The sequence below is a fragment of the Danio aesculapii genome, chromosome 5 (genome assembly GCF_903798145.1).
Source record: "Danio aesculapii chromosome 5, fDanAes4.1, whole genome shotgun sequence".
Taxonomy (NCBI): Eukaryota; Metazoa; Chordata; class Actinopteri; order Cypriniformes; family Danionidae; genus Danio; species Danio aesculapii.
Genome location: NC_079439.1, coordinates 53,441,929 through 53,469,371, shown reverse-complemented (window position 1 = coordinate 53,469,371; position 27,443 = coordinate 53,441,929). Strand labels below are relative to the sequence as shown.

General features: G+C 32.7%; 1 protein-coding gene across 4 annotated transcripts in view; it reads left to right on the top strand.

Moving 5' to 3' along the window:
- The window catches only part of fam172a (family with sequence similarity 172 member A), a 323,437-nt gene that overhangs the window by 164,860 nt on the left and 131,134 nt on the right, over positions 1-27,443 (top strand). For all 4 annotated transcript variants that reach the window (XR_008837858.1, XM_056458470.1, XM_056458469.1 and 1 more), the window contains exon 8: positions 8,971-9,090. Coding sequence is in view for 3 of the 4 variants with exons in the window: in XM_056458470.1 (XP_056314445.1) it covers positions 8,971-9,090 (120 nt within the window). In the remaining variant the exon portion in view is untranslated. The remainder of the gene's footprint in view (positions 1-8,970; positions 9,091-27,443) is intronic.

Below are 27,443 nucleotides of genomic sequence, written 5' to 3'. Positions count from 1 at the left end.
ACCTGTCACCGGGAACTGGTCTCTACGGGCGTATTGTTTCACAGGAGCTAATTAACCCTAGGAAATAATTACACAAATATGCAAATGCTGTTTAGATAAGTGTGGGCTCTATCAGAGCAGCTAGTCAATCATAGGGGAAGGGTTGGAGGGAGTCAGTGTTGTGTGCGTGTGTGTGTGGGCCAGGTGTCAGACTCTGTGCTGGGGTGATAAGGGGAGGGGGATGTTACCTGGTTCATCCGGAGACTTCATCACAACAGTGGAGACTTCATTTACTGAAACGCACACACCCACATGAATGTACAGACTGAGCAATACTGGTCAGTCCTTTGTTTACTTCACTTTAAAATAATTGACTCAGTTGCACACCATACCATTTTCATTAATTTTCCTTCGGCTTAGTCCCTTTATTCATCAGGGGTCACCACAGCGGATGAACCACCAACTTATCCAGCAAATGTTTTAAACAGCGGATGCCCTTCCAGATGCAACCCTGTCCAGGGAAACACCCATACACTCTTATACTCACGCATACGGACACTTCAATTTATTCAGTTCACCTATACCACATGTCTTTGGACTGTAGGAGAAACCCGAGCACCCGGTGGAAACCCACATGAACACAGGGAGAACATGCAAACTCCACACAGAAATGCCAACTTGCCTAGCCGGGACTTGAACCAGTGACCTTCTTGCTGTGAGGCGACAGTGCTAACCACTGAGGCACCGTGCCGCCCACATCATCATACCATTTTATCATGCCAAAATATTTAAACTACTTTAAATAATTTGTTAGGCCTACGTCTCTAATTTAAATATTTCCCCTGTTGGAAGTTTTATGACTTAAATGACTGTTGCGTCATTCAAGACTGTCATACTAATGCTCATGCATAGTGTGATATCAGTCATGATAGTCCTGATTTTTGGTCAGAATTGATATAATAAATAATTTATTAATTCCCCTCACTATTTTACCACTATCAGTGCTCTAGTAATGTAATGTCTTATTCTGGTTATCCTCATAACTGTACAAAGCATATACATTCTATATGCATAGAAAATTGCAAAAAAAAAATGCAAAAAAACTTTTCTTTTTTTTTTTTATTAAAAATAAAATATTGGTGGTTGGAGAATGACACAGATTTTAGTATTGCAACATGTTCAAAATTATTCTAAATACATATGATTTATCTATTCTTTTTAAAAAATATTATTCATTTATTTGCTATATGAACTTATTACAGAGAATGACATCTTACTTGATTGCTTCTGTAAAACGTTGGTCTCTTCTGTAGTAATCATTAGTGTTAGAAGTAGTATAAATTAATTTTAAAAAGTCCTGGGCCAAGGTTAATCGAGTATATTTACATACACCTTTCCAACGGCTCGTTAATGCAAGTTTCTAATCGGCCAATCACATGGCAGCAACTCAGTGCATTTAGTCATGTAGACATGGCAAGGACGGTCTGCTGCAGTTCAAACTGAGCATCAGATTAGGGAAGAAAAGTGATTTAAGTGACTTTGAATGTGGCATGATTGTTGGTGCTAGACGAGCTGGTCTGAGTATTTCAGAAACTGCTGATCTACTGGGATTTTCACTCACAACCATCTCTAGGGTTTACAGAGAATGGTCCAGAAAAGAGAAAATATCCAGTGAGCAGCAGTTTTGTGTGCGCAAATGCCTGGTCCAACCTTGAGGCGGATGAGCTACAGCAGCAGAAGACCACACTGGGTGCCACTCCTATCAGCTAAGAACAGGAGACTGAGGCAACAATTCACATAGGGTCACCAAAATTGGACAATAGAAGATTGGAAAAACGTTGCCTGGTCTGATGAGTCTAAATTTCTGCTGCGACATTTGGATGGTAGGGTCAGAATTTTACATCTACAACATGAAATCATGAATCTATCCTGACTTTTATCAATGGTTCAGGCTGCTGGTGGTAGTGTAATGGTGAGGAGGGGTATTTTCTTGGCACACTTTGGGCTCATTAGTACCAATTGAGCATGACCTGAGTATTGTTGCTGATCATGTCCATCCCTTTAGGACCACAGCATACCCATCTTCTGATGGCTACATCCAGCAGGATAACTCGTCATGTCATAAAGCGTGAATAATCTCAGACTGGTTTCTTGAACATGACAATGAGTTCACTGTACTCAATTGGCCTCACCAGAGCTCAATCCAATCGAGCACCTTTGGGATGTGATGAAATGGGAGATTTGCAACATAGATGTGAAGACAACACATCTACAGCAACTCCGTGATGCTATCATGTCAATATGGACCAAATTCTCTGAGGAATATGTGCAGTATTTTAATGAATTTATGCCATGAAGGATTAAGGCAGTTCTGAAGGCAAATGGGGTCCAACCCGGTACTAATTGGGTGTACCTAATAAAGTGTCCATTGAGTGTATGTGTGTATATATAAAAAAATACAATACAAAATACTAATTAGTTATGATTAATCATGATTAATCTTTGCCCATACTAATTAAAAAGTAAACAATAAATGAACAATTGTAGTATCAATTTATTTAAAAAAAAATTATATATATATATATATATATATATATATATATATATATATATATATATATATATATATATATATATATATATATATATATATATAATAATTGCATGGTTGGCTTTTTTCCCTTATAATCAGTAACTCATAACACCCTAACCACATAGCAACACACTGGCATCGACTGAATTCCCCTCACCTTTATCATGCTGCTTTTGATTTTGCATAGACATGTCATTCTTTTTTCTCTAAGACCTTGGTTACATCAGTAAAATAAAATAGCTCTATAAAACATGGGGGTTCCTTACATGTTAATGAAACATTCTGGAAACATTTTTATTCCATCATCTTCAGAACATCACACACTGATGAATTATCTACAATAACAATCATTTATATACACTGTAAAAATTCCTGTGTTCCACACATGTCCTTCATGTTGACAAATTGCTTAAGTTAACTTAATTTTTTTTTTACAAATTGAAGTGGATTGAAAATAAAAAAAAAATAATAAGCTGTCCCAAAAAAAACTCAAGAATTATGTTTGATTCAGCTCATTTTAAATAAGTAGTTTGAACAAGCAGCTTAAATAATTTGTTGAGTGTAGTGAGTGGACATAAACCCCTCACTGTCTTCTACACCACATTGTGTACATGCATCTGAGCACATGAGAGCTTAATGAATATAAAAAGCTTCACTGCAATGATGACTCAGCTTTGGTTCTTCAAAAAGCTTTGATGTCTGAGGGGTGTGAGAGAGAAAGACATGCAGACTCGTCCCCCGTTTCCGTCCAAGGAGATCTGGGCTCAGCGCTTTCCGCCAGTTGCATCACACCGTAACCCCCGCCCCCCCTCCCCACCATCCTGTTTATTTACTTTCATATTTGTGTCCCCTCGCCAACACAAGCCATCTCGGTGACAGGAAATCTCTTCCCTCCTGCCAGCTCCTTCAGCTCTAATTCACTTATTATTATGCTTTTCAAAAAGCTAATCAATGTGGGAGAGCTGATGCAAGATCAGGAGAGAGAGAGTGAGAGAGAGGCTAAACGTGGGGCAAGGCTGCAAACTTTCAGGAGCTGATTGCGACAAGGCCGAGTTCTTTATATCATGCCGCGTTCACCATGCTTTGTTTTTTTTATGCCACTGACACCCACATTCGTTCACTCGTTGCTAGCGATTTTCCTCTAATTTACTTGTTATTCTGCATTTAAACGATTGCTGTGTTCACAAACAAACACACGGATCAATCTTGTATGCGCCAGTGAAAGAATGCCCTTTCTCTCTCTCTCTCTCTCTCTCTCTCTCTCTCTCTCTCTCTCTCTCTCTCTTTCTCCTTTTCAATTGCTTATTATTGGCCCCAAGTATACACACTGATACTTTCAAGCAGTACTTCATTCAGTTAAAAATGTATCTTTCATTTCAGTTTGATATTATTTGTTTTATTTTTCAAGTAATATATTTTAAGTTCAAAACATAGTTAAATATAAATGATCTTAATTAAGAGCTCAGCTAAGAAATATTTCTTTTGACTAATGTAAAATTTGAAGGTTACTCACAGGCCAGTGTATGCGTATTAAACAAAAGCTCAATATTCTTTGTACTTTCATGGACTTAATATATATATATATATATATATATTGTTTAAGGCAATAGATTTATTTTTCATTGCTCAAGTGATCAAGTTTAGATGTGAAATTATTGCCCTATTTATTTATTTATTTAATTCTGTGAATGAACATTTTATGGAAATTGTTGTTTTGATTAAAGCTTTATGTTCTTGTTTAGAATAAAAAGATAATTTAAATTAATTGACTATCTTCAACAGACAAATAGGCTTTGTATCAGGTTATATAAAATTGTTCTCATGGAGGTAAAAAATATCGAATAAGACAAATTATTTATTTTTCATTGGGTCATGTGACCAAATTTAGATGTGAACCATTACCCTATATTTATTTTTATTTGGATGAATGAAAGTTTTTTCCAGTGCAGTTAAAAATATGATGGTTTTAAGGAATTTTATCTCTGATAAAGTTGATAATGTTTTATGTATGTTGAATGATAATGAGCTTATTTGCATGTTTTGAAAAGATGTTTTGAACATTAGTTAGATCTATTTGTAAAAAAATGTTAATTTAAAATTCTAAATTATCTTTCTCTTTTTCTCTTTCTGATGAAAATTAGCTTGCTTTTAATTGTTACATTGCAAAAAAATATCCTTACATGATAATGTCATTCAGAATGTGAATTAAAATGTACAAATAGAAGTATTGTTAAACCTCTCTACTACTACTCTCTATGACTACTTGTAGTAGTACTCTTTCTCTCTCTAGATTTTACACTTTGTTCGGTGGTAGTAATGTTCATTCATTCATTTTCTTTTTGGCTTAGTCCCTTTATTAATCTGGGTTCGGCACAGCGGAATGAACCGCCAACTTATCCAGCATATGTTTTAGGCAGCGGATGCCCTTCCAGCTGCAACCCATCACTGCAAAACTTCCATACATACTCATTCACACCCATACACTATGGACAATTGTTGTTGTTGTTGTTGCTGCTGTTGCTTTTTCCTTTAAAATGAAAACTAAGATGCACTGAAAAAAACTCTTAAGATTTACTTAAAAAAAAAAACTTGTAACAATTTACATGACGAAATTAGGTACAATTGTCAATATCATGTAACATTTACTTATTGTTTAACCTAACAGTCCTAAATTAAGTAAAAGTTAATTGATTATCTTTACTTTTGAGTCTATATTTATTAATTTAAGTAATCTCAAGTTCTTGTTTTATCAATTTAAATAAATCTGATTAGTTACAAATTATTACATTTGGTGTAACTTAGTTCAATTGAGACACACATTTCCACTGACTTGAAATGTGTTATTTTACTTAAAGCAAATTAACCCAAGAGCAAATTTACTTTAAAATGCTTACTGATCTCAGAGCTAGTTAGCACTAGTTAGTGCTGCTCTTCTTCAAGGTGGTAACCTCAAAACTAAAGGAAACTTACTAAAAACTCTTCTTAATCTTCAAACTAATGAAGATTAAACTTTAACAACTTTCTCTCAAATTGAAACAGCTAAGATTGCTTTTATTTTCAAAATATTCTATCTTAATTCAATCCCATGCAAAACATGCTGGAAACGACACATCCATGACCTATCCATTATTAAAATGTACTTCGTATTACTGTTTGAAATGATTAGAAAATAATTAAATATTACAACTAAATGCATATTAATATGTACCATTTTCTGCTCATTTCATTTATTGCATCAAGTAAATCTGTAATTATTACATATAGAAAATTCTACACTGTAAGACATTATTTGATCAATTAGTCATGACAGTATATGTTTTTGGTTAATTGTTACTTTGTTAAACTAAGTTAAACTAAGTTCTAACTTGATTTTACGCAAGTTAATCAAGCTGTTTTAAGTCAGGTTAACATAATAACCAAATGTCTCATTCAATGGACTCATAAGGTTAACCTGATACAGCTTAAAAATGCAAGGCGTCCAAAATTTAAGGTATCCATTTTTTATAGTATAGTTATCCTTGACATTTACAGTAATATTACAATTTAAAAATGAGGAGAATAAATTTATTGAATTTTACACCAAAAAGTCTTTTCTTTCAGTGTGTGAAATTATGGAATATTATATTGTCACATTTTTGTTACATCACAATGAAAAGATTGTTTAAAAATATCTAGACTACTAATGTACTCCTGTAACCTTTGAGCTAAAATAGCGCCGCAGTGGAGCCATTTGTGAAATTGTAGATGATCTATTTTTTTTACAATCTCTGGGTCAAATTTATTTTAACAATAAAGTTATTTATCGATTTATTTATTTTTGATTTATTTTGTGGCTGTGTTAATGTGACCTGATGGAATTATAGAACGCAGAAGTAGTTGTAAAATGAAACAAAGCTCTGTTTTGTAATAAAATGGCTTTTTAAAATTCTCTCTTTCCCTCTTCCTTTCTCTCTCTCTCTCTCTCTCTCTCTCTCTCTCTCTCTCTCTCTCTCTCTCCTTGCATTCGTAGAGCATTATAACCTCAGGCCTGTGTTAATTACGAGTGTTGTGTTTGTGCCCTGCTTGTGTGACCTTCCCATGTAGTCCGATTATGTGTTTATCGCTGGTATAGAGGCCGTATTGATCAGTCAGTGGGGTTCAAATTAAGATTTAAACTTGACGTCACGCGATCTATTGAGTTTTGCATCGGAGGCATTTGCAGTATGCAAGAGTCATTGATTGAGACAGATATATTTAACCGAGTGAATGCGGCTGGCTGTGAGTTTATGGGTTGCACGTCTTCAGGCAGTCTCTGACTTAAAGAGGTCAAACTTTAGATTTTGTTGTATTAAAACATTGTGTATTATATTCGATTTGTTAGTTTATATACAGTAACTATAATATTATTTTTGATATTTTATATAACGTGCTCTGCACTGGACTTTAGAGCAACTTTTAGTTGGTCAATGGTGCAGTCTATTTCAGTTTTTCAAAATAGCAACAATGCGCCTTAACACACCTCCTTTTCAGACCGGAACACCCATCAGTCCACAAAGTGGCGCAAATGGATTTGCTATTTGAGAGATGCACAGGTCTAAAAATCACACCAAACATATCTTGCGCCTTAAAATGGTGAAATAGAAAAAAAATTGTTGCTTCTGTATTAAATAGAGAAATATAAACCTTTATTTTAGTGGATATGTTACACATCGGGGGTGGGGGGGGGTGCAGAGTTGACACTTATTCGTTTTATAATATGGTTGACATACCTATAAAAGACATTAAGATTTATTTGTCAGGTTTTGTCCTTAAAATACCTATGTGTGTAGTAGTTATTGAATAGGTTATCAATAGTTATTGAATTGGTTAGTTAGTATAATAGTGTAATATATGTTAGTTTATAATATACATTAATTGATATAAATTTTCTTCAACACATTTTTAACGTTTTTAATGTTTTTTATAACTATTTGTTGCCAGTATCTTTTTTTTTAGTATTGTTATACTGTATAAAGTTATTATTCTTAATAGCTATATTATTTTGCAAGTTACTAGTATTAAGCTAAAGTGCAATTATATATGTGTAGACTAAAGGGGGTCGCACACCGGATCAGTGCATCCAGTGTGCGACCCGCTTAAGAAATACTGTGAGGATTTTTGCTCTGTTAAACAGCACTTGGAAAATATTCATTCACTAATTTTCCTTCACATTAGTCCCTTTACTCATCTGGGGTCGCAACAGCAGAATGAACCGCCAACTTATCCAGCATATGTTTTACACAGCGGATGCTCTTCCAGCTGCAACTTAGTACTGGGAAACACCCATACACACTCATTCACACACACGCTCATACACTAATGCCAGTTTTGTTTATTTAATTTAACTATACCACATGTCTTTGGACTGGGGAAAACCCGGAGCACCCACACACACGAACACAGGGAGAACATGAGAACTCCACATAGAAATGGCAACTGACCCAGTCTTTTTCACAAGACTGTTATGACGAGTTTAACAGTCGTCATAATCCTAAATCCTTGCAAGTTTTTGATATTTACATAAAAAAAAAAAAACATATCAACATTTATATGCATTTATGTATGTATTATAACATCTTTGCATCAAATTACAAAAAAGCGAATGAACCCTTATGTAAGGTGTTTGTAATACAGCGTTTATGGGGCTGAGAGTAAATTTGATGTTATTCTATTATCTGGCTGCCGTTATCAGTCTCACACTATGTTTTCCTTCTCTTGATAACACCATCATGGAGTTTTTCTTTTATTATTTCAGCAAAAAATAAATAAATAAATAAAAAAAAAAATAAATATATATATATATATATATATATATATATATATATATATATATATATATATATATATATATATATATATATATATATATATATATATATATATATATATTTTTTTTTTTTTTTTTTTTTTTTTTTTTTTTTTTTTTTTTTTGCTGTACTCTCATGTTCACTGCACACTAAGTTTACCTAACTATGATGGCTTCTGCTGCTTAGAAACTCGGAAATGTGAAAAGGGTCTATTTTGCTTTCAACTGTATAAATAGCCCTACAAGCCCCCATTGCTAATTCCAAAATGCAATTGTAGTGCTAGTAAGAGAGGCATGTGTCATCAATAGCAAACGCGTGACAGATGATTGTTAATTGATTGACTGATTCATTGATGAAGTTTGGCAACACTGTCTCTACTAATCATTTGCTAAAATGATACAGAACTGTAATGTTCTTCAGCTTTGTTGTTCCCTGAAAATAAATGTGCACCTGAAAACATTCAACCAATCAGAATCAAGCATTTACTGTAACAGCCTAGTTGTATAATGTTTTAAAGTATCAACACATCATATGACCCCTTAACCTCTTCAATTGTTCCACTCTGTTTTTCAGGAAAATGGCAGTCCAGAAGAACACACGCTCTACGCCTGGGACCACATCATCTCGAAATCACTCGCCAAAAACATCTTCATTGTGGCACACAGCTATGGCGGCTTGTCTTTCGTCAATTTGGTAAGTTTTGTTTTTGTAGTGATTGTTTTTATGAAATGCACTCCCACATCCATCCAACACACACACAGTTGCCTTTACCAGTGGGAAAAGCTGCAAAAGAAAGAGTGAAATGATTAAAAATAAATAATGCTTACTTTCTTTGAGATAGTGTTGCTTTTGGAAACGGTCCAGTTCATTTTTGTCCTAAGGCACTTGAGCAAGGGGAAGGATGAAGGAAGAATGAGAAACTGCAAAGCTACAGCTCTGTTAAAGCATCTTGACGAGTATACATCACATTAGACCCTGAGAAAGAAAGAAAAAAGATTGAGAAGGGCAGTTGATTCCAGAGAACACACTGAAGTTAGAAAGACAAACAACTGATTCTTACATCATTTCTCATCTGTCTGTCTTTCTGTTTTATGTTGATGGTTAAAGGGTTACTGCAACACAAAATGGACATTTGGCCAGAACTTTTCTGATTCATTTCGTTGTACAACATAACAAATACCATGTTTACATTTTTTATGAAAGTTTAGGTTTTTAGGTAGTTTAGATAACATACATTTATTTATTTATTTATTTATTTATTTATTTGTGTATTTGTTTGTGTATTTGTTTGTTTGTTTACTTTTGCAGTTGTTTTATTTGTTTGCTTTATTATTATTATTATTGTTGTTGCTGTTGTTTTATTTTTATTATTGTTGTTGTTATAATTATTATTATTATTTTATTTTATTATTATTATTATTATTATTGTTTTTTGTTGTTGTTGTTGTTATCATCATCATCATCATTATTATTATTATTATTATTATTATTATTTTATTTTATTTTGCTGTATTTTTCTGTTTTTATTTTATTTTATTTTATTTTTATTTTTTTATATATTTTATTCAAAGTTTTTCACATTTTAAAGAACAAACCCCAAATCCACCCCATGCCAGCAAATAATAATAAACATATGTAAAATATAAATACTCTATGTTACTCTATATAAATATTCCTCTATGAATAATCTATACCTGCACATATTCAAAAGTCCACTCAAACATCTGCATATATACATTACATATACAGCATATATACATACGTGCATATATACATGATTAATGGAAATGACGAGAAAGAGGAAAAGAGATTAAAAATAAAACAAAAAAAGGGAAAAAGTTTTTGGATATATAAATTAACATTCATTTGTATTTTGCACACATTGCTATGCTTCATGAAATCTTTCACACCACTCAGTTATCATTGGTCAGTCTCCAGACATTCAAAAAAGGGCTTCCAAATTTTTGAACATTTCTTTGGTCTACCTGCATTCTCATATTTATTTTTTTCCATGTGTAATACATTACAAAACTCTGTTTGTCTCAAATGTTGGTGTACACTCTTTGTTCCACATCAACAATATTACCTTTTTTGCTATAGTCATTCCACATTGAACTGTCTGGATTTGATCCAAACTACAATTTTCAAAGGAAGAAGCTCAACCTAATATTGCATTTAGACGGTCAGGAGGAAAATCAATCCTAAGTACTTCAGAGTAAAAAGAGAACACATCAGTCCAAAATTTAGACATTTGGGCAGAACTTTGTTTTTATGTTAATGTTGTCTTTTGTTAGGCTTGGCTTGGCTTGGCTATAGTCTGGCTTGTTTACTTTTTGTTTTGTATTTTCCTTTTTTTCTCTTTTTCTGTTTGTTGATTGCTTTGTTTGCTCAGTTAGTTCTTTCTAGCTGTGTTCCAATATAAATTTTTCATTCTATTTAAAATAAAGAAAAATAAATTTTTAATTAAGAACGTCAAAGGAACTACACAATAAGTGTAATGGTTATTTAATGTAACATTTTAGCCATTGAAAATGTTATATAAATCTTTATTTTGTTATATAAATCTTGTTAAATATTTTGTTCTGTGCCTTTCACAAATCATCTGCTGAAATCCGCCCTTTTCTTTATTGGTCTCCAACTGGATTCTTAGAGGGCAGCAGCTCTGCACAGTTTAGGGGGGGGGGAGACCATTGTAAACTGATCAAAGATAAGTATTGTTATGCCGTACTGAAATCATTTTGCATTAGAAGATTTTTTTATTCATAAATTGTCCAAAAATATAAGAAGGTGTCTGCCAGGAACTTGAAAGTTCATTCCAATGTATCTATGCTCTTAAAAATCGTGCAAGGACATGAGTGTGGAGATTGCTATTTTGTCATTGGATGCTGGATTCACATTTAATTGTTTTGCAATAATCTGCACTTTTTCTTCTCAACATGTTTTTCATACTGGTTGAGTATGCTGGAATATGCTGCCAAATTTAAAGTCATTGATTGTGAACGCCCTTGGTTGTTGTGTTTCTCTTCAAGTGGAGGTGAAGATTTCTAGACAATAATGTTTTGGTCTGTTACTCACCCAAAGCTGTTCTCTCATTTTAAAAGTCTTGGAATATAAAATCTTCAACTGACTATAATGTCCTTGAAAGCTTTATATTTATTTATTTAATTTCTTTTTTTTTAATGATTACTCAAATCATCCAATTTGTGTTTAAATGGAAAAAAAAGTTATTTTTATTTTATTTTATTTTATTTTATTTTATTTTATTTTATTTTATTTTATTTTATACAAACTTAACTTTTTAAGATTATTTTATTTAATGAACAATAATGTTTTGTGTTTTGGTCTGTTTCTCACACAAAGCTATTTTCTGATTTTAAAATACTTGGAATAAAGAGTCTTTAACTGTACTGCAATGTCCTGAAAGCATTTTATTTTATTTATTCATTCTTTCTTTTAATTTATTTAAATTATTTTTTTTATTTTATTTACATTTAATTTATTTAATTAAATTTTATTTTATTACTTTTTAATTTTCTTTTCTTTTCTTTCTTTTTTTATTTAATTTAATTTCATTTCATTTCATTTTTAAGTTCATTTTAATTTATTTTATTTTATAATATATTATTTATTTTATTTTATTGCATTTTATTATTTTTTACTTTATTTTTATTTAATTTATTTTATTTTATTTTATTACTTATTTTTTATTTTGTATTAATTTTTTATTTCATTTTATTGTAGGATTTAAATTTTATTAAAATTGTATTTATTTTATTTTATATTAATAATTTTCTTTTTAAATTTTAATTTATTTAATTTTATTATTTATTATTTAGTTTATTCAATTGTATTATTATTAAAATTATTATTATATATTTTTTTATTTATTTTCTTTTATTATTTTTTAAATATTTTATTGTATTAAAATATTTTCAAATTTATGCATTTTCAAATTTAACTTTTGAAATTATTTTATATCATGAACCCAAAGGTGATCTACCCTGCATTACGTCTCCTCTGGGGTCAAAGGTCAGATAGCTTGTTACGGTCAGTAATCAGTGTATCTAGACTATATAAGGACAAGTTCTTCTACAGTAACAGAAACACACACTGTCTTGCCTTCTTTCACACACACTTCTGCACCTACATAGAAGCACTTTTCATGAACCCGTTCTACTTTTCTTTTTAATGTGAGTGGAGGGAGGGCCACGACTTTAGCATTCCTCTGATAATTCCAGGAATATGTGTTTTTATCTAAGGCAGGAGTCTCTGTGTTTCGTAATTTGAATATAGCTGTTAAATATTTATGTGGCGTTGTGGCCGTGACAGGCCCTCGCTGGTGGAGCCATGGTGGTCTTCCTCCAGAGATCTGTTTAGTCGTCTTTCTCTGATGCATTCCTGTTTTTTGTGTGTTTTTTTCCGACTTCTCACTTACTTTAAAAACACACACACACACACACACACACACACATTGGTTGAATGTTCGCTCACACAGTATTTTTTTAATATGCTCATGCCTTTGATTGATTCATTAGTCTTTGGTAAAAATGGAGTGCCACGTACATTCTGTACTGGATGAAAATAATTGAACACTGATTATCCTTTTAGATCTTATTAATGTTTAAACATATCATTTCAATTTAAAGTAGATACATCATTGTAGCTGCTTGACCTAATTTTCTGTAGTTGTGTAGTCAAGTGAAAATTGCTTAATTGTATTGGTTTGTTGGTTTGGTTTGTTTATTCATTTAATTTATTCACTTTCAAAAAGCAATAATCAATTATTCATTTACTTATTAATACACTGTAAAACCTAACAGTCAACAGTATCAAATGAACTGAGTGTAGTTAACTCAGAATTGACTGAAAGTTAATTCTACTAATTTTAAAAGAGTTTTGAACTCAGTATTGAAGGTAATGAGTTAATTAAATGCCTCATTACTTTAACTAAAATGGAGTAAGTTCACACTACTCATATAGATTGTTTTTTTTAACTCAAATGGATTAAGTTCACAATACTCATTAGGATTAGTTTTTTGAACTTAAACTGTTTGTTGCAATCGGTTTCCTCAAATGGTTTGAGTTCCCTTAACTTTTTGGGTTTTACAGTGTATATTTCTAAATATTCACCATATATTCACCATATAGGAACATATATGTTACAGACATGCATGTAATGTCTGTAACAAATAAAATCTTGACTTCTAGTTGATCATTTGGGAAAGTTGCAGAAGGTGGATTTTTATGATGAATCATCTGTTGAACTGCATCCCAATCATCATAAATACTTCAGAAGACCTATTGGAACCCACATGTACCCAAGATTCTCATAGAAATCAGTCAAGTTTGGTAAAGGAAAAATCATAGTTTGGGGTTACAATCAGTATGGGTGCATGCAAGAGATCAGCAGTTTGAATGGCAACATCAACAGCCTGAGGTATCAGGACATGTGTGCTCCCCATTACATTACAAACCACAGGAGAGGGCAAATTCTTCAGCAGGATCGCGCTCCCTCTTGTACTTCATCCTCCACATCAAAGTTCCTGAACGCAAAGAAGGTCAAGGTGCTCCAGGGTTGGCCTGTCCAGTCCCCAGAAATTAACGTTATTGAGCATGGCTGGGGTAAGATGGAGGAGGAAGCATTGAAGATGAATCCAAAGAATCTTTATGAACTCTGGGAGTCCTGCAAAATCGCTTTATTTGCCATTCCAGATGACTTTATTAATAAGTTATTTGAGTCACTGCAGTCCTCCAAGCTCATGGGAGTCGTACAAAATATTCATTATTTTTCCACTGCACAATGATTTATATTCTATAGTGTACATTATTTCTGTTAAGTGAAAAGACTTATCTAAGAAAAGTCAGACCTTACTGTCCTTATTAAATAATTAAAAATCAAGACATGATCATGTTTTATTTTGGTAAAATAAGCGTAATCTAGAGGCCTTTGCATTTCATATAAGCCACATCTGATACCAAATGATCAACTAGAAGTCAAGTTATTATTTGTTGTTGGTCAAACTTGGATAGGCGACAAGACTTTTGTCAGGTAGTGTACAAGTGCACATCGGCTTTTTGTGGTTTCTAACTAATAAACATGGACAAGTTCAGATCAACATTGAGTCAGTTAGGTGTTATTCTTTTTTTTATATTTGAGAGTGTTTTGGTGAACCCTCAGTGTAAATAAATTACTGATTTCAGGTGCAGTTTAGTGTCTTGTAATAGTGGAATGTTTCAGATACTGAAGCATGAGGTGACTTCATAATCAGTAACCCAGTCTGAGGGCTGAGTCTGAGTATGTGACTTAGTGTGACGAAGCGGAGAGCTACCTTATCCTCCATAAACAGCAACAGTCCTGATGAAATTGCTGGCATCCAGGGTTTACATGGAGTGCATGAACGCGCACAATATACTGACACTGAGGAGAATAAATTGTTGAATAATGTCATTAGTTGTGCATATGTGCACACAGAAGTATATATAATATTTTAGTTGAAGCACAAGATTTTGTCAATATTTTTGGTACCTTTCTGGACTTTCAATGAGTCAGGATCACTGCTGTTTATGAAGGATGAAAAAGCTCACAGATTTCATTTAATATACCTTAATTTGTGCTACACATATGAATGAAGAACTTTTCAAGTTCAAGTTTAAGATGGAGAAATTGAAAGCCAAGATTAAAAAAGATGGACTGAAAGGGTTGGGTTTGAGATTAGAAATCTATGCTTCGTCATAGCAGCTTGCCTGAAAACAGACCTTCTGTGGCTTAATTGCTGCTGCCTTTAACTCCTAACAAACACGTTTCTGATCAGGCACATCAAACACAGGCCGATTAATGTCTTCAGCATGCTACCTCTCTCTCTTCCTTGTCATTGAAATTTGATTTCTTTTTGAGAAAGAAATGCAGTAATTATAGATACATCAAAGTGTTCCTTTAAGCAAGAGTGGTGCGTCAGGGTTGTGCAGCTTTATGTCAGGGATCACTCTTCTAGCTCGGTGTTTCTGTCATGTCGTATATTGAAGTTTTAGGAGACTTCGGCAAACCATTTTCTCTTTACTGTAAACAATTTTTTTTTTTAATTAATTTATTTTTTTGAGTCTACAGCTGCACCAAATCCAAAGGTGTATCGAATCTGATTTATTTGTTTTGAAACGCGATTTGAACAAACTCGGTAGATGCCTTGCCAAATGACAATCGTTTCATTTGTGAGCTTTCTGTAGGCAACCGAGTCTGTTCCTCCATTACTGCTCTTGAGTTATGTGTTGTGAATAAAATATAGGCTTAACTATGATTATACCTGAAAAAATGGACGCACAGTAGTATTTAGAGTTGTAGTTTTTAGGTTAAACGTGCGTTAAAACACAGGAATTATTTTATACTGCATAAACAAATGAGTTTTAAATAGTTTTTTAGTCACGAAATTCACCGTAAGAGCTGTATAAAATCTTATATTAAGCAGTCAACATGTTTGTTGCCTCATTAAAAACTGATTTCCATCCAGTGGCACTTTTTTATTGTAGAAAAAACACTTGAAATTCAACGTGAAAATACACTTTTTTACATTTTAACTCTTCCCCCCTTCCTCCCCCAAAGCATCTGGATTCAGTTAAACAGGTAAATTTATTGTAAGAGGTATTTGCTTTTGCCATCGTATGGTTATGTTTTCTAAAAAATGTATGAACAGATCCCAAATTTTATGGTACTCCTTTCCAATGGCAATTTTAATGAAGTATGTGCTGTAAGTTTTGCAGGTGTGTGATATGAATTAATTCACTAAATCCACCAGGTTGACATTGTCCTGTGGTTTGTTTTATGATTAGTAATGAGAAGTGCAATGAGTTTCTGATTAATCTTTTTATTTAATAGACTACAATAGTTATAGTATGTGTTTAGTATTGTAACATAGTATTGATTTACAGATCAGATTCATTACAGTGCTTCAATCAGAAATCAGATTAGAATGGTTGGTTTGTATGTTTAATTTGCTAAAATATCATTTGATTATCAGGTGTGGGAATCGGAAAGGTAAATGTGTTTTATTCACTTAGAATCAAATAAAATTGAATCATTTAATTTTGAAATGTGCTAGTTGTACTGAATGTGCTTAATTCAATTAAAGAAGTGACCCATTAGAATCATTAGTTATGGAAATGTGATTTGCTAGTTGGCAGTGTGTGTTTGATTCACTAAAAGAGCAGACATCTTAAAAATAATTTATTCAGGAAACGTTCTAGTTGGATAGTATGTTTGATTCACTGAAAGATTGAATCATTCGAATCATTTGTTTGATTCATTAGATTCGTTTGTTACACCGGTTTCACAGTAGGTGTTTCAGTCACTTAAAAGATCACTCCCATTAGAATAATTTGTTGACAAAATAGACTATATTAATTGTGCAGTAGATGATTGATTCAATTAAAACATCAGACCCATTAGAATCATGCATTAGAGAATCCACTATTGAGACTGAACCATTTGCACTGTGATTCTCTTAAAAAGATCAGGCTCATTAAAATCATTTGTTTTGGAAGCGAACTACACTAGCTGTTCAGTAAGAGTTGATTCAACTTAAAGAGCCCCTATTATGCTTTATGAAAGGTCATATTTTGGTTTTGGGAGTCTCTAGCAGGCTGATATGCATGCAAGGTCAAAAACCACTTTCGTTGTCTTATAATATGCCGTAATTTTGACCCAATTATCCCAACGACTCCCATATGATTTGTTCAGCAATTCATTTGTCCCCAAACCCTCCTTTGCGTGAGGCTAATTTGCGCTGATTGGTCCGATAACATGGTTTTGAATGCGATATGTGAAATAGCCCATACGGATTTAACCCAAGAGATACAGTACAAGCATTGATCTCAAACAGATATGTGATTACAAGCTCCGCAGAGCGATTACATACAATTAAACACATACAATTAAACACATATTTGCAAACTACACAAAACGAGGCAACAATTTTAATCCCACTTCACGTTGTGTAGGAAGGAATCACTTACAGAATCTGGAAGAATAAAAAACTGGTACATACAAACTGTGTAACAGTTACTAATAAAGTCCATGTCTGGCCATCTCTCTGTGATAGTAATCTTTATGTCATGATCAATCCAATGTTCCCTGGCTCTCCGCTAGTGTCCAAAGGGAAAGGTGCGTTCACGTTTTACCTGATCCGGCACTTCATATTTGGTAATGTTTCGTGTCAATGTCAATACAAACAGGCAAAAGATCCAGATGAATGAATGACAAATCATTTAAACGACTCTGAGTCATAACTTTTACTAAAAAATCGATATTTTTAAACAATGTGCATTTTCAGATTTAACCCTCAGCTGGATGTTTTCATTCACTTAGAGCTGTGTTGCACACTGCATGGAAGCTCATTTAAAAAAAAAAAAAAAAAACATAATAGGGGCTCTTTAAGGATCAGACACATTAAAGGCAGCTGTTCAGGAATGGGTAGTCATTACCTCAACAGTCAATGCACAGGTGTAAAATATATTTTGGAAACTTTTCTCATCCCATCAATGTAAAAATAGTTGGTTAAAAATATTAAACATATCAGAATAACACATTACATTTCTAAAGGAAATGCATATCAACACAATCACGTGTTGATATGATCAGCAATGATCACAATGAACACAATGATCAGCAAACAGCCCAGATGTAAATTCAATTGAAAGTTTTTGGTTGGCATTGTATATAAAATGTGTTATATTAATGTGTGTTATAACTAGGCCCACACGGAATCTGCGCGCACAGAATTTCCGCAGAATTCCGCAGATTTTTACCCCATCATTAATTCTGTTTATTTACTTGAGTAAATGTGTGTAAATCTATATTTATTCAGTTTTTAAATTAATTACAGTAATATTAACTAATGTGAATATGTTCATCTGATTTATGTACAATGCAGTTAGTAAAGTAATATTTTCTGTCTTTTAGTAGATATATTATGAGAGACTTGCTTTGTTTACCAAATAAAGTGAATCTAATTTGATTTGCATTTTATATTTCATATATTAAGGTTTTAGTTATGATACTCCCAAAATTATTCCGCAGAAATCTGCAGATTTTTCCCAAAATTCTCTACAGAAATAGCAAAAAACATCCGTAGATTCTATCTGGCCCTAGTTATAACACATTTGTGGCAACATTTGTTTAAATGCTTTATAACGCATTCATGGCATGTTCATTTTTGCAAAGCTGATATGTCAACTGCTATTCAAGAAAGCTGGAACCAACTTGATACAAAATAGTTTTTAATTTTTTTATTTCTTTTGTTATTGTCATGTGTTATATAATCAGCATTATCAGTTATTTAACAGATAACTGAATTGTTTTACAACATATTTGTTATTTGTTTATTTTCTATGAAGTAAACAAATGTGTGGTGATTCCATATGTTTTGTTGCACAGTGTATGTTTGACTATGTTATATTGTTGTACAGTATGCGGTATGTTGTGCAGTATATGTTTGACTAATTACTATAAAGAATAGAGTATTTATTATAATTTTTCTGGGCTTAAACATGTGTTTGAGTCACTTAAAGTCCAGACTGATTAAGTTTAAAAAGATCAGACTCGTAGGATCATTTGTTCTGGAATCTGACTACACGAGTTGTACAGTAGGTGTTTGATTCACTTAAAAGAACAGACTCATTAGAATCATTTGTTGACTAAATGAACTATACTAATTGTGCAGTAGATATTTGATCCAATTAAAAGATCAGACCCATTAGAATCATTTATTTTGGCACTCTGACTACACTAGCTCTGTGGTGTGTTTAATTTGCTTAAAAGGTCACATTCATTAGAATCATTCATTTGAGGATCAGACTCCACTAGCTGTACAGGATGTGTTTGATTGTCTTAGAATCACCTGCTCTGTAATCTGACTGCATTCAGATCTGTTGATTCATGACAGATCATCTGTACCCATGAGATAACAGAACTTCAGAGTTTTTTTTTATGATGTTGTATAACAGTTGTGCTTCCATGTTGGATTGCCACTTGATTTTCATAGTGAGTCCTGAAGGAAAATTATTGTGAAGTGTTGTTCTTGATCTCACCTGATCATACCTGTCCCTCATTCTCCTCTTTCTGCATTTCATCTTGTCTGCTTGCTCCAGCGTTTGCTTTCATCTGTAAGTCTAGCTAGAGGCCTGTGGGAGCATCCGTCAGGGCAGAGCTCAGCTCCGCGTAACCTTCCTGACTCTCTGCCAGAGGAAAGAGCAGCCGGATTGGAGAAGATGGGGCACATTATGTAATGAGTTATGCAATCATACATCTGCCTCCCAGTGCACCAGTGTGTGGGTGCCCACAGCTTTGATGAAATAAATGGATCAAATTTGCGTGTCATTTGTTTGTCGCTGTTCATGTGTAAATTCAGGTAGCAACTTTGTGCGTTTACACACCTGAGTGGGGTGTTATATATTCTAAACTATTGTTAAATAGTGTCATTGTAATTTTATTTTAAAAAAAATTCCAAATTTTTCCAGTGCAACAAAATGTAGATGCTGGAATGTTTAATTGTTGGACCCTGGTCCATTTGACTCTGAGTTGTTGCAGTCTAGGACAGTGGTTCTCAATCATGCCCTTTCGCGATCCTACGCTGTAAAAAATGGCCGTGATTTCAATAGTAAAAAAACTGTAAAAATGCTACAGTACAAATCCGTAACCAGGTTAACGGTATGTTTCCTTAATATATATGGCGAATAACCGTAAATTGACTTTCCCAGAATTCCCTGCATGGCACATCACTTTTTATGCTTTTTGTTGACATCTTTTTAGTTGTTTCCCCATCAGTTACGTACATTAGAGATTTATGTTACATCTAATGTTGATAAACAATATTTATTTTATGACTTTAATTGTATGCGTGTTACCATACTGGTGTTTAGTACTGTGTGAAAGACACTAAGCACCTTCTTTAAACTGATACACTTTGGTTTGGTTCATTATGTAACTTCCTCATCACCACCTACATATGGCTGTGCTAACGTGTCTAACTGTGTAACAAAAGATGTGTAGATGCTGATAATTTAAAATACAGACATATTACCTCTATAAATTAATAAAATATGATAGTTTACCATAAAAATGAGAAATTACTTTTACGGTTTGTACCGTATTTTTTACGGTAAAGTACTGGCCACCACAGCTGTTTTTTACCGTACATTTTGCGGATTTATTTTTTACAGTGTATGAATGAGCTTCTTGAAGTGTGAACTGTGTTCCAATTGACATGTTTCCAACATATTGTTTACTGTTTTCTACCCCATTGTCCTTGCAGAACTTGTTGAACTTGAGCCCTGGCTGAACTTGAAGTTTACTTCTTTTAAAAGCAAATATTTGCTGCAGTTTGCTGCAACTTAAGATGAAACCTATAATGGAAGTGTGAAGGGTTTATTTTATCGTAATCATGGGATTTGCATAAAGTTGCACCTAGCAAACTTTAATACCCTTTTGATTAAACACACTTGTAATCATTGCAAAATGTCCTGTGATATCCAGTTTACATTGCACTTATGGCCCCAGTATACTTCAAATGAAGTTTGTTTTTCCTTCTTTGATTGAGGTCAAAAGGAAGTTTGAAAAGGCTGAGGGTTGGTATACTGTTTTTGAACACTTCAACACTTCACAGCTTGAATGTGCCCCCAAACACAACAATAGTTGCTGAGAGAAGAGTTTCATAAACATCTGGCAAACAACCTTTTCCATGAGAATCTCCACCACAGTGCATTACATCTTTTTCTAATTGCTTTAGAAAGGCAGACCATCGATGTGCACAAACTCATAGAAAAGATGTAGGCACAACGAGGTGAGCTTATCATTTGGTGTGAGATCCCATCAGAGTCTTTGAATTTTCTTTGCGACCGTTCATACAGGTCCAGATACATCTGTACCAGCTCTGCTGCTCAACTCTCCGGTGTATTCATGTTAGATGTTGTTTTCTGCTGAATTAGAAACTAATCAGGGAGATGAAAATGCAGGTCAAAGGCAAAGTTCCGGAACACACCCACTGATTACATAACTGCCATGGACCAATGATTGTTCAAAGGTGTTTAAGTGGCAAAACGAACTCCCCAACAATAATTGGCTTCAAACTGGGCTTTTTCAAACTTCTTAAAGGAATTTAAAAAGTACTTTATTTAGCTGGATTTTGTTCGAAATAGCATCCTATTGTTTTTTTTTGTGTGTGTGTGTGTGTATCAGAGCCTATACGGTCAAATAGAACAAGTGGTAAGAGAAACATACAAGAGTTTGGTTTTATATAGGATTTGGTTTCTGATTGTTAATTGTAATTTTTGCCTCATAGCACTGAAATTCAATTTGAATTCCTGAATTTTATCTATTTTTTGTCCAGTTTTTTCACTCTAAATTGTAACAAATCATTTTACGGTTAAATTCTAATGACTGGCAGTGATATTGATAATTAATCTTGTAAACAACAGTTACAGTATTAAATCAAGGAAAGCATAATGATTATGGAACTGCAGCTAATTTTAATTGGTCAAGTTTTAAAAGATCTTAGCAGTTCAGCTTGCTAATGTTTAACCAAAGGTTAATGTTTAACCTTTTTTTTAATTATTACAACAGTAAGGCCATGCTGTCATAATTATTGGTCAAAATATTTGATGAGAGACATTGTCATAGACCATGTCAACATTTTGATTGATTGTTAACTGTCAGAATTTATATCCATTTATCACTGTTTACATTGACTCTTTTTTAAGCAAGCAGGCATATTAAGAATTTATTCGATTTTTTTATACATACTTTTTATACATTGTTTTTTTTTGTTCCCAACTATTATTTCTGATGAAATGCTTTAAAATGTGGATTAAAACAGGGTTATGGAAACGTAATTATTGTTTCTTACATTCTCTTTCCTTTTTAGTGTCTGTTGTGTGTATTTGTTTTTACCTTATAAGACTTAAATTTTTAATGTATAATGCAAATATAATATTTAATATATAAAATTTAATATTATATATATATATATATATATATATATATATATATTATATATATATATATATATATATATATATATATATATATATATATATATATATATATATATATATATATATATATATATATATATATATATACACACACACAGACACAGACACAGACACACAGTTTAAATAAAAATGATTAGCCCCCCTTTGATTTTTCTTTTTTTTTTCTTTTTTAAATATTTCTTTAAATATAGATGTTTAACAGAGCAAGGACATTTTCCCAGTATGTCTGATAATGTTTTTTTTCTTCTGGAGAAAGTCTTAATTTTTTTTTATTTTGGCTAGAATTTGGCTAGTTTTTAATTTTTTTTTTTTAAACCATTTTTAGGTCAAAATTATTAGCCCCCTTAAGGTATATATTTTTTTAAAGTCTAAAGAACAAACCAATATTTTACAATAACTTGCTTAATTACCCTAACCTGCCTAGTTAACCTAATTAACCTAGTGAAGCCTTTAAATGTCACTTTAAGCTGTATAGAAGTTTCTTGAAAAATATCTAGTCAAATATTATTACTGTCATAATGGCAAAAATAAAATAAATCAGTTATTAGAAATTAGTTATTAAAACTATTGTGTTAAACTATTATTATTGTTAAAAAATCTTTTAATTAAACAGAAATTAGGGAATAATATAAACGGGGGGCTACTTATACAGGGATTCTAATAATTCTGACTTCAACTGTATGGATATATACATATGTATGTGTATTACTTTTATTACGCTTATGTGTATATTGTAAGTATTACTTTCTTCAATGGTGATTCAAAGTGGTAAAAAATGAAAAAGCGTTTTTGAGCTGAAAAATAACAATTTTAGTTCAACTTTAAATGTTATTAACCCAATAAAATCCCAAAATACTAAATAATCACTGCAAATGTTTTCTTTGCCGCTGTCCATCAATCCTCCGGCATGTATGTGATGATATTGTCCTACTATTTATTTCATGCGGTTCTCAAGGCATGAAGCTCTGATGATATTTGTTTATCAGTGTGTGATGGTGAACTGAACTTAAGGCTTTCCCCGGGCTTGTGCATTGTTGTTAAATTCTCCTGATTAACAGCGAAGGGTCTGCTGGTCTCCAGCCCACCGAGTGTGTGGCTCATTGCTGTACCTTCAATAGAGATCCTGACAATCAACACTGTAAAAGAGTTCCCCCACTGCGGATTGTTTTTTTTTTCTTTTTTACCTCCTCCCGGGCATTGTTTTTTTTTTATCTGCCTGTTTGTGCCATTTTCTGTTAATTATTTATTTATTTGATTTATGACAGGCTGCTTCAAACCCAATTTTCCCCTCCTGGACTTCTGTTGAAAGGAATTCACCAGAGAGAGAGAGAGAGAGAGAGAGAGCTTTGACTACAGAACGTCACTGGCTTATTTATGTATTTCCGGCTCATTTTGTCATTAATTTCTGTTTGTTTTTAGAAGATGACGAGCAATCTAGCATGCACAGATTGTTTTTGGAGAATGGAAGCCCATCCGTGTGCGGCTTTTAATTGATATCAATTTGCAGTCCAGGTGTGTTATGCGAAAACGGGGTCACCCAGGGGCTGGATTTGTGTATGTTTGTGTGTTTTTTTATTTATTTTATTTTTTTTATGTGTGCATGTTTGTTTAAGAATAATCAGCTTTCTAGCTCTTACTCTATTCATATGTCTTTTGCCGTACATGAATATGATAGTGCACATACATTTACATTACATCTAGTCATTTTGCAAATGCTTTTGTCTAAAGCAACTTACAGTTGCGTAGGCATTCAGTGGCTCAACAAGAAGAGGCAATACACAAGAAGGTGATATAACGCTCTCCACATGTAGTGAAACCATAGAGTGAAACAGACGGCAAAATGGGAAAATGTAAGTTTGTGTATTGCTGGTTGGAGAAAGATGAGGTTAAACAGTGGCTGAAGCCTGTCGCTGAAAACAACCGCGTAATTTATTCTTTCAAGCTTTGTTTCTTCTGAGATTATCTGAGTTCTATACAGTGGTACAGTGGTCCCTCATTTCCGCGGGAGTTATGTTCTAAAAATAACCCACAATAGGTGAAATCCGCAAAGTAGTTTGCTTTATTTTTTACAATTCTGCCTTTTGGGTACTATTGTGGGTGTCTTTAATGGTGCCGAAAGTTGTGACGATATTATGGGGTTTGTTGAGGAGAAAACTTGCAAACATACAGCATTTTTGAGTCACACTGCTAGTGTTAAAGGTTTATGTCAATTTGGCAGGCTGAGCGCATTCTGTACTGTACAGGAGACACGGCACGGAGGAGATTGATTGACAATGGTCTACAGCCAATCAGGAAGCAGAACACAATGCACTGTAAATAAAAATCATGGCAAATTGCAAAAAAAAAAAAAAAAAAAAAAAAAAATGTGCAAAACTCCGAAAGGTAAACATCATTATGGCTAGGGACCACTATATTCGCAAACAACAAATGGGAGTCGGGACAGAAAATTCTCTATTTTATTCGAGTGTAGTAGTGACGCTTCTTGCTGTTATCGCAGAAAGTCTCACATGTTTGATTTTTTCCCTCTTTCACAATGATTTAAAAAAAAACTTTTAAAATGTCAAAATGAAAACGAGAGGACTTCTTCCATGAAATCATGAAACGGATGAAAGCTTTGTGTGGTTATGGCAACAATACGCTTGTATGACGACGTGTCATCACATAGATACCATGACAGAATAAAGACAAATGTTGGCAATCACAAAAAAATTTTCGGGGATTAATTGCATATCAAATTTCCATTCATTTGGATTACATTATTTTAACATAATTGAACAAATAAACTTTGTGATTTCTATTTGTTAGTTAAACAAACAAAACAAATAAGAACAATATTTATGTAATAATGTCAATAAATTCAATGTGTTTTAAATTATTCTTATTAATTCATCTGTTGTGTGGAGTATGGAGCTGTGTCAGTTTTGCCCCTAAATATTAACTAAACTAATCTCATAGAATGGACCTGACATATTTTTGATATATGTATACCATATTCATATCTTTTTAACTGATTAAATTTAATAGTATTTGCTTTATCGCTCACAGTGACTGCCTTAACTGACAATACAAATGATGTTCAAGTACACATGACATTCATTTTTATTATAATTATTATATAATTTATGTTGTTTTAGAATGTGCATTATAGCTTTCAATTTTATAATTACAGCTACTTTTCTATCGTTTGTTTAACAATTATGCATTTTCTCCCTATTTGCACAGTTTGCCCAGACTTAGTTATGTGACTTTAATTTGTCTTACGTGTGGATGAGTGGATGTTTATCGTGAAGGAAAAGTATGTGTCAGCTGTTTGAGGTTAAATGAGTTTTGACGCCGCTCAGTAAATGTTGTTAGACGTTTTTATGAGCATGTCTGTTCATTTCAGATCCACGTAATATTAAACATATGGCACCTTGGTAAAATGGATATAGTAGCTGTTTTTTATTGACTGCGTAAAGACAGTATAGACATTGTATCTGCTAAATATTACACAGAAGAACAGATCTCCAGGCAAGATGATCTGTCTTATGAGCAAATCTCTTCACACACAAGTACTTAGAGTACAATATTCACTATGTTGAATCCTAAAGCGCATCAGTGGAGCTTATTTTGTTTTGTGCTTTAGGACAGTTATGTTGAGTTGTTGCATCATTTTCATATTTGTAGTAGTGTTGTTTTGTTTGTGTAGTCATTATTTTTGTCTTGTAGCATCATTGAGTAGTTTTTGTTGCTTATGTTTATTGTGTTGTGTCTTAAGTATTTTGTGGCACACTTTTTCCCCACCTTTAAGTCATAATTCTGTTGTTTTGTTGTTTTATCTGTATCATGTTGTGGTGGGAATTGTGTTAAAGCTTTTATTTTCAAGTTTAACTGGGTTTACAAATTTTCTCGCCATTATTCACTTGCAATGTGTAATGATGATTATTGTTGTTTTGGCTCATTTTGCAATGATCTTAAATATTTTGTATTGTGTTTTCTTTGCTTTGGGCTTTAGTTATTTTATATTGTGTTGTATTTACATTTTGTGGATTCTGTTGTGTAATTAGTTTTTTTTTTCTGTGTTTGACTTGTATGTGTTTGAAATGGATACAATTATTTTAGGGCTTTATTTATTAGTAATAATAGCAATAATAATAGCAATAATATTGTATTAACATACAATTTAGGTCTAACTTGTTATATAATCCTGCTAGTGTGGTACAGTACAATGTGCATCTAATATGAATAAATAAATAAATAAATAAATAAATAAATAAATGAATGAATGAATGAATGAATGAATGAATGAATGAATGAATGAATGAATGAATGAATGAATGAATTTTCATGTTTTAATGTGACTAAAGTGGAATTTGACAAATGCATTTTAATTATAGATGGATGGATGACTGGATAAAAAATGTAAAGGTTATAGAGTTGCATAAATTGTTCAATGTTAGGCCAAGTAAAAATAATAACAATAATAATAAAAAAAACATAAAAAGTATTAGAAAATACATTATATATTTGTTCTTTTAATTTGGTCTTATTTCTCTAGATTTCCATTGGGTTTTGAGTTTTGTTTTCCATTCTACTATATCTATTAAATTGCTTTTTTTATTTATATATTTTTATGTTATATTATCTTTGTATTATCTCAAATATATTTGTGGTTATATTCAGTGTTGGGCAATGATGCGTTTCTAGTAATGCCTTACTGTAACAGCATAACTTTTGACAGTAACTAATACTGTAACACATTACTTTTTAAATATAGTAACTCCGTTCTTATTACAATATGATGCGTTTGTCTGTTACTTGGTAAACTATTTAATTTTGGCTGCAGACTAGTCTACATATTCCTGTTTTCAGCGGCGACGCATTGTTGGATTGGTAGATGCCAACCAACCACTGTAAAGAAGACGCTCGTGTATGAGGCGCCAGACTGAACAAAAGTAAAGTGAAAGCAGAGACCGAATCACACAAGGTAGACCGAGAGACTATTATCATTACTATTATTAATTACTAAT